Source organism: Hyperolius riggenbachi, chromosome 3 (assembly GCF_040937935.1).
Source record: "Hyperolius riggenbachi isolate aHypRig1 chromosome 3, aHypRig1.pri, whole genome shotgun sequence".
In the NCBI taxonomy this organism is placed as follows: domain Eukaryota; kingdom Metazoa; phylum Chordata; class Amphibia; order Anura; family Hyperoliidae; genus Hyperolius; species Hyperolius riggenbachi.
Window position 1 is genome coordinate 55,827,099 of NC_090648.1, and position 15,802 is coordinate 55,842,900.

Consider the following 15,802-nt stretch of genomic DNA (forward strand, 5'->3'; position numbering starts at 1 on the left):
CAAATTAGAGGAGTCGGAGTCGAGGAGTCGGTGGAATCCTAAACTGAGGAGTCGGAGTCGGTGGATTTTTGGACAGACTCCACAGCCCTGCTTCCTTTAGTGTTTATAGGCAGAGCCCCCCCCCTTTAGTGTATAGCAGACTACCCTCTTTAGTGTATATATAGGCAGATTCCTCCTTTAGTGTATATAGGCAGACTGCCCCCTTTAGCATATAGAGTATATAGGCAGATTCCTCCTTTAGTGTTTATAGGCAGAGCCCCCCCTTTAGTGTACATAGGCAGATCCCTCCCTTTAGTCAGATCAGATCCCCCCTCTAGCATACCCCTCAACGCCGCTGGTACCTGCTCCCAGCTCTTCCTCCATAAAGTACTGATCCCCTCACTGCTTTACCAATGAGTGTTCGCTCAGCAATGGGAGTGGCCTTTAATGGGAAGTGACATCACATTGCTTCTTGGCGGCCAACAAAGAAAAGAGCTTGCACATCCAGAGTTAATCTTTATTGGCTCCATGTAAAAGAATATGGCCAACGTTTCGGAGCCACGTAGGACCCTTTTATCTAGGCAATGTTTGCTCAGAGGCAATGATATGTCTGCTGCTGTGTAAAAGTTCCTGCAAACGAAGTGGGAGTTTGGCTGTTCTAGACACTCACAGAAAACAATGTGTATTCGTCTGGGATCTGCACTCCCCTTAAAGACTATGGGTTTGCTCCTTTAGTGTGTGCAAGACAACACTACAAATGTGATGCTTCCTGATGGCTGTTGTTACTGGGCAATGCTCACTGTCACTTGAAAGTGGCTTACTGCCGGGCAATGCAGTGAGGGGGAATAGAGACTTACTGGAGGAGGGGGCCGGGAGCCAGGAGCTGGTACCATCAGCGGCATGCAAAAACTGCAGCAAAACCGCAGCTTTGACGATCTCAAGATCGTCTTGCCTCTAATCACAAATTTCGGTTTAAAATCTGAAAATCATTCGGCCCTAATAAGAAACTCCTCTCAGCCTGCATACTAATTAATGCCACTGTCACTAAAATAAGATACGTGTCTTTCATTTCCTAAGAATATCTGTGAATTGGGGTGTTTTCTGAATAAAGAGGTTTGGTGAAGCAGTATTTAGTTGTATTAGATTTGCTTTATTTCAGATTACAGATTTACTTTAAAGTGGATCCGAGATGAAAAATGAACTATAACAAGTAACTTGTCTATATATCTTATCTAAAGTTTAGATCATTTACACAGCAAATCTAGCTGCAAACAGATTTAATAGAAAATTATTATTTCTTCCTGTGATACAATGACAGCAGCCATGTTGTTTGTAAACATTACACAGAGGCAGGCTTATCTGTATCTTGAGCACTCAGACTGTGAAAAAACCTAATCCCCCTCCCCTCTGCCTCTGAAATCAATGGCTAGTAACACCTCCTCCTCCCCCTGCCCAGACTGAGCTCCCATGAGCCCTTGCTACTGCCAAGGCTCTCTGAAAACCTGTGAGCTGGTTTATTTAGTTTATAGGGAATTAGAGTAATAAAACAAAAACAAAAAAGTATTTGGCTTGAAGAATGCCCTATAAACAATAGAAAAGGAACACAATTATGCAATGAGTAAAAGTTCACCTCGGATCCACTTTAATCCTTACAATGGAATAAATAGAAAGTGAACACAGGACAAGTTGTCACTGGGCTTAGCACTACATGTACCCATGTTTATCTTATCACGACACCTCAGTTCAGGGACTTTAATGCTTTACAAATCTATCCACCAAGCATCATGAAGGAGTCCACAGGATTCTGTGTAAATATGCTGCCATGTGCATCTAGCAGGAAATAAAAGAAACATTGGAAAAGAAAACTTATGGCCAAAACATTTCCCACACTCAGTGCAGTAATAGAGCTTCTCACCAGTGATGATAGAGGGATAAGCGGAACTGAACAAGCCTGTTATTAGCCGCTGCACTCCACACTTCATCCTCCCTTCTGGCTATGTTGGGGAGATGGAGAGCAGTATGCTGCGGCCAGTTCAGGTTCACTGAAGGACCTTTTCCACAGGTGGCAAAATTGTGCACTCAGTGAACAGTTACCAAGCAGCAGTGAGTAATCAGATGTGAGAGTTCGAGAGTCTTTTCATCACTGCGTATCAACTGCTCGTGGAAAAAAAGCCATAAATGTGAAGTTATGTTTCACTAACCCTTACTTCTCACCAGCGTGAGATCTCTCATGAATGACCAGCTTTGATCTCTGAGCAAAACATTTCCCACACAAGGCACATGAATACGGCTTCTCTCCAGTGTGAGATCTCTCATGAATGACAAGAACTGATTTCTGTATAAAACATTTCCCACATTCACCACATGAATATGGCTTCTCTCCAGTGTGAGATTTCTCATGAGTGACAAGAGCTGATTTGTGAACAAAATATTTTCCACACTCAGCACATGAAAATGGTTTCTCTCCAGTATGAGCTCTTTCATGAGTGACAAGCTGAGATTTCCGTGCAAAATATTTCCCACACTCAGCACATGAATATGGCTTTTCACCAGTGTGAGATCTCTCATGATTGACAAGACATGATTTCTGTGAAAAACATTTCCCGCACTCAGCACACGAATATGGCTTCTCACCAGTGTGAGTTCTTTCATGACAGACAAGATGCGATTTCTGAGTAAAACATTTCCCACACTCAGCACATGAATATGGCTTCTCTCCAGTGTGTAATCTCTCATGAGCCACAAGAACATATTTCTGAACAAAACTTTTCCCACACTCAGAACATGAAAATGGTTTCTTTTCAGTGTGAAATGTCTCATGATTGACAAGCTGAGATTTCCGTGCAAAACTTTTCCCACACTCAGCACATGAATATGGCTTTTCACCAGTGTGAGATCTCTCATGATTGACAAGACAGGATTGCTGTGCAAAACCTTTCCCACACTCAGCACACGAATATGGCTTCTCACCAGTGTGAGATCTCTCATGACAGACAAGATATGATTTCTGAGCAAAACATTTCCCACACTCAGAACATGAATATGGCTTCACACCAGTGTGAGATCTCTCATGAGTCACAAATTGAGATTTATGTAAAAAACATTTGCCACACTCAGCACACGAATAAGAGTCCTCTCCAGTGTGAGATCTCGCATGATTAACAAGTTGAAATTTATATGCAAAACATTTCCCACACTCAGAACATGAATATGGCTTCTCACCAGTGTGAGATCTCTCATGAGTCACAAGCTTTGATTTCTGAACAAAACATTTCCCACACTCAGCACATGAATAAGGGTCCTCTCCAGTGTGAGATCTCGCATGATTAAAAAGTTGACATTTATATGCAAAACATTTCCCACAATCAGAACATGAATATGGCTTTTCACCAGTGTGAGATCTCTCATGACTGGTAAGCTGACATTTCCGTGCAAAACATTTCCCACACTGAGCACATGAATAGGACTTCTCTCCAGTGTGACATCTCTCATGATTGAGAAGCTGACATTTTTGTACAAAACATTTACCACACTCAGCACAAGAATATGGCTTTTCTCCAGTGTGAGATCTCTCATGAATGATAAGCTGAGATTTCCATGCAAAACATTTCCCACACTCAGCACATGAATATGGCTTCTCTCCAGTATGAGATCTCACATGACTGACAAGCTGACATTTATGTGCAAAACATTTCCCACACTCAGAACATGAATATGGCTTCACTCCAGTATGAGCTCTTTCATGAATGACAAGCTGAGATTTCCATTTAAAACATTTCCCACATGTGGAACAGGAATAAGATCCTCCAGCAGTGGGAGAGCTGTACTGAGTATGAGTCCCTTCGGTGTTTGACAGGTGAGGGAAGTCTTGGTGAATATTTGGGGTAACCAGGATAGCTGCAGGAGACTCTTGTCCAATGTCATCATCCATTGTACAGTCTGCAGTGGATACAGAGAGATGAGTTTCTGAGAGGTTCCTGATGCCGGGACTCCGCGCTGCAAATAGAGAAACATCATCACTTCCTGTTACAGAATCCTGAGGGGAGGAACAATTATTAGGGACGATCAGTTGGCTGCTGATAATACCAAGTTGATGCAAAGTTTATGCAGATAATAAATAGACCAGATGCAGCAGCTGCATAACTTTTCAAATAATTAGCATACAATTTGCACCATTTCAGAGTTATTGGCAAGTCACTGACCATCACTATTTGTCAGTCTGTCAGAGAATTGTGCTCACTACTGGCGGGCAATCACATCAATAACTTTGCCTTACGTTCAAAGTTTACCCGCTAGGAAGTCAATCAAATGCATTTCCTGACAAATCTGATTATCTGCATACAATCTGCATTATATTTGCATCTCATTGACTCTCTCTATGGCTAAAGCATTGGCCATAAATTGAAAAACAGTAAATTGTAGAGCGTGAGGAGACAATGGAAGCAATGTTTTTACTCTTATGACAACAGACCTATACGTACTTCTAGCAAGAAATCTGTGTTCTGTTTGTAGAGCAATGTGCTTTCACTTATAATAATAATCCGAACATTTGTATAGCACTTTTCTCCTGCTGGACTCAAAGCGCTCAAGAGCTGCAGCCACTGGGACGCGGTCAAGAGGCCACCCTGCAGTGTTAGAGAGTCTTGCCTAGAACTCCTTACTGAATAGCAAATACCGAATCCCTAGCCAGGATTCGAACCCTGGTCTCCCATGTCAAAGGCGGTGCCCTTAAAGAGACACTGAAGCGAAAAAAAATATGATATAGTGAATTGGTTGTGTACTATGAATAATTACTAGAAGATTAGCAGCAAAGAAAATATTCTCATACTTTTATTTTCAGGTATATAGTGTTTTTTCTAACATTGCATCATTCTATAATATGTGCAGATTACACAACACTCAGCATTCAAAATGAGTCTTTCAGAGCAGTCTGTGAAGTAATGACCTCTCCTCTAGCAGAGGAAAAGTAAATAGTTCAGGAACAGTTGAGATAATAAAAGTCAGATAACAGCCCTCTCCATGACTAACTTAGTCGGAGAGCTTAATGGCTTTTTTGCATAGAGATAACAACTGGAGTTTCTTAACTCTTCCTGTACTGGAAACAATTAGACTGATATATCTGATCTTAATGTTTTATTTCTTAGCTGTGCTACACATACAAATCATAATATCATAGTTTTTTTTTCGCTTCAGTGTCTCTTTAACCAGTACACTATCCAGCCATTTACACGGTCTTATTACCATTCTATCCTCGTGTCACTTATATGCTTATGTAATGTACCTTTATTCAACCAGCAAGTAGTTTTTTGATGGGAAATGACATAGGTGTCTCCCAAAAGATAAGACGATATACAAGAGGCATTATTGTGGAAAAAAAAACAACAAATTTCTACATTCGGTAAGTAAAGTACAAATGCTGTGCAACACAATGATGCAAAAAATTGCAATGAAGCGCCAATAAAATGAGGCAAGATATGCTGAAAAGTTCCAATATGCTATATACAATAAGAAGAAACATACCAGAAATATAAAGCTTCCTATGTGTTCCTATTGCCTGGAAGAGAGCATTTATGTGGGCCCACCTACAGAGCAGCTGCCCTGAGCCACCCCACTACAATCTAATCTAAACTGGAAATCTAAAACTCAGACAGCAGGTATCAGCTGTCGTCAAGTCTTCCTTCTCCCATCTAAGAAATATAGCGAAAATCAAACACCTTATCCCAGCTGAAGACCTACCTGCCCTGGTTCACGCATTTGTATCCTCCCGTCTAGACTACTGCAATGCCCTGTTCATCGGATCTACAGAAAAGGTTCTGCGCCCCTTACAGCTAGTACAGAATGCTGCAGCCAGACTCCTAGCCAATGCCCCCCGCAGCTCACACATCACCCCAGTACTTCAAACTCTTCACTGGTTGCCAGTAAAATGGAGAATCAATTTTAAGATCTGCCTGCTGACATTCAAGGCTCTACACCACATGGGACCCAAATACATAGCGGATCTATTGGAACTTTATGCCCCTCCGCGCACCCTCCGCTCTGCCAACAAGATGAAGCTGGTTATTCCCAGGATACACTTAACATTTGGTGCTCAGGCCTTTTCCTATGCAGCCCCTACTCTATGGAACTCACGTCCACAATCAGTACGAGAGGCTCCTTCTCTGGACAGCTTTACATAAAGGCTAAAAACTCACCTCTTTTCCCGAGCCTTTGAGACTGCAGAATGCAGGGTCACAGTGCTTTGAGTCCCCAGGGAGAAAAGCGATATATAAATATTATTGTTATTGTTGTTATTGTTACAAAGCCAAGTTGCACAATGAAGACCAAGAAAAGCCGTGTGCCCTGAAAGAAGTGGTCAACTCTCTGCTCCCTCCAAACCCAGATCCACAGGTCCTACCAAGAGCCCAGATAAAGCTCACCACAGCCAAGAGCAAAGAGGACTATGTAGATAAATGGAGAAATGAAAAAAAAAAAAAAAAAAAAAAACACAAAAGGTAACCCTATACCAGTACCTGCAGAGAATATAAAATGGCCCCATAACTGGAAAATCTCTCAAGAGTGAAAAATCCTGAGCATCTACAGACGGAGTTCTCACAACCTTGAAATCAAGTCTTGGAGACACAGACGTACAAACCAAGGGAGAATAGACTATGCCAAAACTGTGCAGAAGACCCTTGAGTACGACAATCCCTTCCTGCTACACTGCCCCAAATATACTGCAACCCCGGAAACTTTCTCTAAGAAATTTATGGAACTATTTCCAGACTTTCACACATTAGAGCATGAAAAAAAACTCTACATTCTACTAGGAGAAGAGAAATCCACAGTGACAATCAGTGCACACCATGTCACAGACAGAGGAGGAATCCACATTAACAGTCGCTGCACACTATGGTCACAGCATGCCACAGACAGAGGAGTATAAATGAACTGTAAACCAAAAAATGTCCATGAACTGCTATCCCACTTTACCCCTACCCCACCCTGTTTCATGTCCCCCACTACCCCGCTTTGGCAATGCCTTTATGAATCTTGGTTATGCCAATAAAGCTATATTTGATTTGCATCTCCCAGTCAGGGAGCATACAAATACAGTAGACATGAACAAGCCATTTGATGTAGTGGCATGGCAGAGCAGCGATGAAACTTAGCAGGAGGGCAGCAGAGAAGACACACACCACCCTATTAAAATAACTGTACTTTCTTATTTATCTTTTCTAAGAGATGGTGTAATTTTGATCCCTGGATGATAAAAATTCAGCTGAACTACTAGCATCCTGCCAAACATGGACATATCTGTTTCATTGGGCTGACATAAGCAGCAACACTGTTATTAAACTAATCTGTAATGGCTATACAATATCCACGCCAAGTACCAAAATGCTGCAAATTCGTTATGGATCATGAATATGCCATTATATCCTCTTCATCGCGGTCCTCACCTCCTTGTTCAACCTCTTACTCTCCACCAGCACCTTCCCCTCAGCTTGTAATGAGGCAATTATAGTTCCCCTGCTCAAAAAAAAATAAAAATCATCACGTGACCCCTCCCTACCTTGCAACTACTGGCCAATCTTCCTCCTTCTCCCTTTTGCATTGAAGATCCTCGAACGCCTAGTCCACAGATGCATCACCCACTACCTCAGCACCAACTCCCTACTCAGCCCCTTACAATCTGGATTCCGTCCTGCCCACTCAAAAGAAACACTTCAAAATAGTAAATGACCTCACCCTTGCCAACTACTCCACCCTGCTACTCCTCGACCTTTCCTCAGTATTTGATTCAGTAGACCATCCTTTCTCCTCCAATCCCTAAAGTCCTTAGGATTTGGCAACAGCGCAATAGCCTGGATCTCCTCAGACCTCTCTGATCACCTCTTTACTACCCCTTTCAATGGTTCCTGCTCAAATCTAACCCCTCCCCTCTCTAGGTCGGAGTCCTCCAGGGCTCTGTTCTGGGCCCTCTACTGTTCGCAATTTACACCTCCTCCATCAGCTAAGTAATCTCCTCCCTGGGCTTCAAATACCACTTATATGTCCATAATACCCAGGATCTATTTCCATACACCCGATCTCTCCCCCTTCATCATGGAAAAGGTCTCCTCTGGCTTCCCGACTATCTCCTCCTGGATGTCAGCCAGGTTCCTGAAGCTTAACCTGGACTGAGCTCCTGATTTTCCTGCCCTGTGCTGCACCACCGCTCCCAGATATTCACATCACAATCAACAGCACTGCCATCCACCCTAACTCCCTGGTCTGCTGCCTGGGAGTCACCCTAGACTCTACTCTCTCCTTCAGCCCCCCACATCCAAAATGTTACCATAGCCTGCAATTTCCCCCTTCGCAACATCTACAAGATCCGCCGTTTTCTGACCACAGACACTACCAAGCGTCTCATCCATGCCCTCATCTCCCGCCTTGATTATTGTAATGCCCTACTGTCTGGCCTCCCCTTGAACCACATTGCACACCTTCAATCAGTCATGAATGCAGCAGCTAGACTAATTTATTCTTCTCCCCACTGCTCTTTTTCCACTTTTCCCCCTCGGCAAAGCCCTACACTGGCTCCTTATCTGCAGGGACGTTACTGTAGAGATGTTACCCAGAGTTATGTTGTTTCATTGAGAATAGGTTGTGTTAACACTTTCTTCTTAGCTCAGATTAGATAGTGGGTTCCACTTTTCCTGAATAAAAGAGGTGGTGGCAACCTTATTACCATAACCTTGTGCATAGTAGAGCATTGTGTTTATAACACATTTCTTCCTGGTCTGTCCATTTGCCCAATGCCAGCTGCTCCAGCACATCAACTGCATCCACAAGATTGGATTGTCTGTGGCCTGAAGCAGACTGGGAAGCCCTACTCGGTCTGTCCAGTAGGGGGCATGTGACATCACCCCCTTCTGTGACCAATGTACAGTATGTATAGTAAGGCACAGTAACCATTAGCAGCTTATTTCAGGCTGGAAACACTAAAGGTCACCATGCATTAGGTGATGATGGGCAGATTCGACAAAGAGACAAATCTCTCTCTAATCAAATCGGACTGGAGAGAGATCTGTCGGCTGCCTATACACTGCAGGCTGATTCCCAATCAATTTCAGCAAGAGTCCACCGCCGTTCTCTAGTTTATAATTCTGCCTGTGTGCATTTATAAATTTTCTGTCCAGTGTCATGGTGCCCATCTGTATTCTGATTCTGCTGCTAGGAGTTGTTTTGAGACCCCCATGTTGCTACTCTTCAAAGAAAATTAAAAGAGGTGGGAAACTTACAACTGACCCCCTTAAATACTCTCTCATAACTGGATTTGCCTGTGTATGTAGGTCAGGGGTCACTGAGCTTACCAAGCCAATTTGAGTTCCAATAATTCCTTCTAACGGTTTTGGAATCAATAAGATTACAACTGTGCCCAAATTTATGCACCTACCTAATTTAATTTAAAACAATTATGGCACACTTTCTGTAAATCCAATAAAGTTCATTTCACTTTTAAATATCACTGTGTGTGTCTCCTATATGATATATTTAACTGACATTTTTTATCGTAACAACCAACCATTTATATAGGAAAATCATGAAGATTAACAAGGTTGCCCAAACTTTCACATCCCACTATATGATGCACCTCATCTTAAAAGGCTGCTTGAAATTCAATGGACAGGCCACTAGGAGGTGACAAGGTGCATTGTTGAAAATCATATTCTATCGGAGATGACAGAGGATGAAGATGCTGCCGTTGACTTGTGCACTGAGGCATCGGGCCTGCCATGTCAAATTAGGAGGCATCACTTCTTTGAGACTGGAGAGTTTCTAGTGCAGGTGTTTGGTGTCTTGAAACCAACAAATGCAATTCTACAGTCTCAGTCTGTGGATATGTGCGTTGCTTCTGAGGTTGTTGGTGCAGCACTGGAGTCCCTAAAAAACATTCGTAATCATAAAGATGAGCATTGGGCAGAGTTACCCGAGGCGGCTGCTAGATATATTTCACATATTCCAAAGAGAAGGAGAACAATGAGCAAACATCTCAGTCAAAGTGTTGTTCTCTCAACTGTGGGCCATACAGATTCTGATAATCCTACCCTTAATCCCAATCAGTCTCTGAAAAGATCTCTGCTCAACATCCTTAACAGGACAATTTCTGAAATGGAGACACGATTTTCACAGCAGAATGTTGACCCGATGAAAGCAATATCTTGTCTTGCACCCAAATCTAGTGCATTTTTAGATTCAACTCAGTTGCAGCCTCTGACTATGCTGGCTGGCACAGTGGCAGACAACAATGCAAGTCTGAAAAATGAAATCTTTGTGTCAAAACAGATACTGCTCAAAAAATTTCCAAATGAAGCAGACCTGTCCTCTGTGTGTAAATTCCTACAAGAGTACAAGGAAGCTTTCCCTGAATTACATAAATTGTATGCAACAGCCCTAGTTATGAACTGTGAGAGTTCCTACTCCACATTGTCACGGGTTCTAACCCCCCCATCATCGCACCATGTCACACAAAAGAAAGCAGAATTTGGTGATCTTGGCCCATGAGAAGTCCATAACAAATAACTCAGACATGGATGAATTTGTGAAAGTTTTTGCAAAGGGAAATAAGAGACTGGTGTTGTAGAGTGGCTTGGAGAGAAGAGAGCTGTTCAGTTACTTTAACCACTTTATCCACCACTACAGTATATCTACGTCCTCTGTGACTTCATCTAAACCATGGAGGACATAGATATAAGTCTTGTAGCTGAAGCAGTGCTGTGCCCATTTGGGCTTGCTCCTGTGCAAACCTCTGGCACTGTCTGATGCAGCACTAATTGGTGAAAGCGAATAAATAGTGCTGCCCATAGTAATTCATACCCCTGGCAAATTTTGACTTAAATTTACTTTTATTCAACCAGGAAGTAATTTCTGATGGGAAATGACATAGGTGTCTCCTAAAAGATAATAAGACGATGTACAAGAGGCAATATTGTGGCAAAAAAAATTCTCAACTTTTATTTACATTTGAGCAAAAAGTGTCCAGTCCAAAATTATAGATGCTTTGAAGTTGAAAGCGGTTGGGCACATGCAGTGCATAAAAAAAGCCTTTATTTGAAAAAATATTAAAAATGTATACATAATACACAACAGCTACAGTTGCTAGGAGAGAGAGGGGAACAAGCATGCACAAGAAAGTCGACAGCTGTTTCACACTCCTCAAACAAGCGCTTCCTCAGGACAAATGAGCCCCCCAGAAATCACCCCTTAAATAAATACCTTATTTACGGGTGGACCAGCAGAGGAAGGAGGACGCCAGATGGAGCGCACCCACCATCGCCGCAAACAGCACTTCCAGGACGCCAGCTGCGTTCCACAAACCGGAAGGCGCGGACCGGAAGTGATCATCAGATCTTATGGGCCAGTAGAGAGCGAGTGCCACCGGCGTTACGCTCTCAAAAACTTAATAGGCAGGCTAACCAATAGAATCCCACCCCTGGACGCCCTGGATAGCACATAGCCACGCCCAACACCCTTACGAGTGCAGGGACGTGGCTTTAAACAGGGACACACCTTCCTGTGTTCAAAACAAAGGCGAAAATGGCGTCCCTAACAACCTATAGAACAGCTACAAAAGCTGACAGCATTAGCTGTCTCTTACTTTAATAATCGGAACAGCAAAAAACAGGGATCCAGTGTACCACCCTTCCAGAATAAAAATATCAATTTATATAGGGGGCACCCAGACAGACAATAATTATTGTCCAAATGATGGGGGAGTCCCTACCACACTACCTGGCCCAAAGAGACGATCCTACTTGCAGGTGGAACTACAAACGACCTCCTCCTCCTCAGCATCACCCCTGAAAAATATAAAGGAGGACAAAATAGAGAGAAAATACATTTTAAATATTAAAAAAACATCAAAAAGTTTTAAATAGAATAAACAACATGATCTACAAAAACACAGATAAATCATTGCGTTCATTAAGTCCCAAAGGACCCACCGCCTCAAAGAAAGAGATCCAAAAGCTTTCCCTCTGTTGTAATTTCTACAACCAATCCCCACCCCTAGAATCCTTTTTAACTACTTCCAGCCCAAAAAATCTTAACTTTGATGAGTCACCTAAATGAACAGTATTCATATGTTCCATGACCCTAAGGGGATTAGCTCACGAGTTGCCCAGAGATCTGCAATGTTCCTGATATCTGTCCTGCATCATGTGTGTTGATAATCCAACATAAATGAATTGGCAAGGGCAGATAAGTGCATACACAATTCCTTTTGTTTTACAATTAATGAACTGTCTAAACTTTACTATTTTACCAAATCTATGGAATTCTTTGCCAGTAATCAAAAAATTACAGCAAGAACAAGAGTTGCACCTATAATTGCCAGGGGGTCTATTCCTACCTAACCAATTTAGAGTGTTGTGACTAGTAAATTCACTGTGGGACAATTGATCCTTGAGGTTCGGAACCTTTTTGTAGGAAATGCATGGGATTTGATGGCACTTGTCTGACAGGAGTTTATCCTCCTGCAGAATCCACCAGTTATTTTTAATTGATTTTTTGATTTTGTCAAACATGGGAGAATATGTGAAATGCATAAAAAAAAAAATCTACCCTGTTGTTTTTTCACCTTAGGAGTCAATAAAGACTCCTTATTTTTGTTGGCGGCTTTCTGAAAAGCCTCCATAATCACATCATCTCTACAACCTCTAGCAAGTAGCCTGCCTCTAAATTGTTCAGCCTGATCTACAAAATCTTCCATAGTATCTTCCATTGAAGGACTTGTGTGAATTGATGGGTAGGGTTGGTTCCAATCGGGTTGATGCCAACCGCCCTGTCCCATTTCACATAGGCACTCGGTCTACTTTTAACCCTCCAACCATTCCTGGGGGCTCTGTGGAACTTTTTGTCAAAAGTGTGATTGAGGATTGTAAAGCACTTATCTATCCCTCTGCTCCTAAAAATCTTTCCGCTTCAGAAACACAAGCTTTGAAATGGTTGAAAAAGAATCCAGAATTAACCATGTTTGACAAAATCAAAAAATCTATTAAAAATAACTGGTGGATTCTGCAGGAGGATAAACTCCTGTCAGACAAGTGCCGTCAAATCCCATGTATTTCCTACAAAAAGGTTCCGAACTTCAAGGATCAATTGTCCCACAGTGAATTTACTAGTCACAACACTCTAAATGACCCCCTTGCAATTATAGGTGCAACTCTTGTTCTTGCTGTAATTTTTTGATTACTGGCAAAGAATTCCATAGATTTGGTAAAATAGTAAAGTTTAGACAGTTCATTAATTGTAAAACAAAAGGAATTGTGTATGCACTTATCTGCCCTTGCCAATTCATTTATGTTGGATTATCAACACACATGATGCAGGACAGATATCAGGAACATTGCAGATCTCTGGGCAACTCGTGAGCTAAGGGGAGTCCCAGGGTCATGGAACATATGAATACTGTTCATTTAGGTGACTCATCAAAGTTAAGATTTTTTGGGCTGGAAGTAGTTAAAAAGGATTCTAGGGGTGGGGATTGGTTGAATAAATTACAACAGAGGGAAAGCTTTTGGATCTCTTTCTTTGAGGCGGTGGGTCCTTTGGGACTTAATGAACGCAATGATTTATTTGTGTTTTTGTATATCATGTAGTTTTTTCTATTTAAAACTTTTTGATGTTTTTTAATATTTAAAATGTATTTTCTCTCTATTTTGTCCTCCTTTATATTTTTCAGGGGTGATGCTGAGGAGGAGGAGGAGGTCGTTTGTAGTTCCACCTGCAAGTAGGATCGTCTCTTTGGGCCAGGTAGTGTGGTAGGGACTCCCCCATCATTTGGACAATAATTATTGTCCGTTTGGGTGATATATATATATATATATATATATATATTTTATTTTTTTTATTTTTTTTTTCTTCTGGAGGGGTGGAACACTGGATCCCTGTTTTTTGCTGTTTCTATTATTAAAGTAAGAGACAGCTAATGCTGTCAGCTTTTGTAGCTGTTCTATAGGTTGTTAGGGACGCTATTTTCACCTTTGTTTTGAACACAGGGAGGCGTGTCCCTGTTTAAAGCCACGTCCCTGCACTCGTAAGGGTGTTGGGCGTGGCTATGTGCTATCCAGGGCGTCCAAGGGTGGGATTCTATTGGTTAGCCTGCCTACTACGTGTTTAAGAGCGTAACGCCGGTGGCGCTCGCTCTCTATTGGCCCATGAGATCTGATGATCACTTCCGGTCCGCGCCTCCCGGTTTGTGGAACGCAGCTGGCGTCTCGGAAGTGCTGTTTGCGGCGATGGTGGGTGCGCTCCATCTGGCGTCCTCCTTCCTCTGCTGGTCCACCCGTAAATAAGGTATTTAAGCGGTGATTTCTGGGGGCTCATTTGTCCTGAGGAAGCACTCAATTGAGGAGTGTGAAACAGCTGTCGACTTTCTTGTGCATGCTTGTTCCCCTCTCTCTCCTAGCAACTGTAGCTGTTGTGTATTATGTATACATTTTAAATAAAGGCTTTTTTATGCACTGGATGTGCCCAACCGCTTTCAACTTCAAAGTATCTGGCTAAGTGGAACTGTTTTTGGGTCTGGAGCACTCGAGAGGCCCAGTGAAGTAGCCCTGTGCACCTTTTCTTCTATATATCCAAAATTATAGATGCCCTTCTCAATAATAATTTAAAAAGCCTTTATTGGCTATAAACAGCAATCAAACGCTTCCTATAATTGCAGACCAATTTTTTTTTGCATGTCTCCACAGGTATTTTTGCCCATTCATCTTTAGCAATGAGCTCCAAATCTTTCAAGTTGGAGGGTCTTCTTGCTATCATTCTTATCTTTAGCTCCCTCCACAGATTCTTAATTGGATTCAGTTCAGGATTCCAAAACGTTAATGTTGTTGTCTGCTATCCATTTAAATGTCATGCTGAAAGGTCCACTGATACCCAAGGCCAAGTTTCTCTGCAGACTGCCTGATGTCGTTGAGAATCCTCATGTATTTTTCTTTTTTAATGGTGCCATTTACTGTGATTAGGTTCCCTGGTACATTGGCTGAAAAACACCCCCAAAGCATTAGGTTCCCACCACCATGTTTGACAGTGGGGATGATTTTCTTCGAGTTGAAGGCTTCTCCTTTTTTACGCCAAATGAAGGAAACATCATTGTGACCAAACAATTAAATTATTGTTTCATCGGACCGTAGCACAGAAGACCAGAAGTCTTCTTCTTTGTCCAGAATAGCATTTGCAAAGGCCAAGTGAGCTTTTGTGTGCATTATCTGAAGAAGTGGAGTCCTCCTTGGTCTGCATCCGTGGAACCCAGCAGTGTGCAGTGTCCGTTGGATTGTCTGCCTTGAGACATTGCCACTAGCAGAGCCCAGATTCACCAGGATGGCCCTGGTGGTGATCCTTGAATTCTTTTTCACCTTTCTCACTATCCTCCTGGCCAGCATAGGTGTCACTTTTGGCTTCCGACCATGTCCTCTGAGATTTTCCACACTATGGAGCATCTTGTATTTTTTAAGAATACTTTGCACTGTAGCCACTGGAACTTGAAAACCTTTAGAAATGTCCTTGTAGCCCTTTCCTGACTTGTGAGCAGCCACAATGTGCAGCCGCAGGTCCTCACTGAGCTCCTTTGTTTTAGCCATGATTGTCCACAAACCAACTGCTGAGAGCTGCTGTTTTTCACCTGTTGAATTGACAAAAACAGCTGTACCCAATTAATCAGGGTAATTAGGATACTTTAGAACAGCTTGGATTATTTGGAATGGCATAGAACCAATTTTGGAATGGACACTTTTTGCTTAAATGTTAATAAAAGCTGAGAAATTGTTTTTTTTTTTCCCCACAATAAGGCCTCTTG

General features: G+C 42.2%; 1 protein-coding gene across 2 annotated transcripts in view; it reads right to left on the reverse strand.

The window, feature by feature from the left end:
• Positions 1-328: 328 nt before the first annotated feature.
• The window catches only part of LOC137562624 (zinc finger protein 585A-like), an 82,814-nt gene continuing 67,340 nt past the window's right edge, over positions 329-15,802 (reverse strand). Inside the window, exon 4 of one of the 2 annotated variants that reach the window (XM_068274144.1) lies at positions 329-3,397. In XM_068274144.1, the coding sequence (XP_068130245.1) occupies positions 2,183-3,397 (1,215 nt within the window). In that variant the 3' untranslated portion in view covers positions 329-2,182. Of the gene's footprint in view, positions 3,976-15,802 lie in introns of both variants that reach the window. The other variant, XM_068274143.1, reaches the window with a different exon arrangement.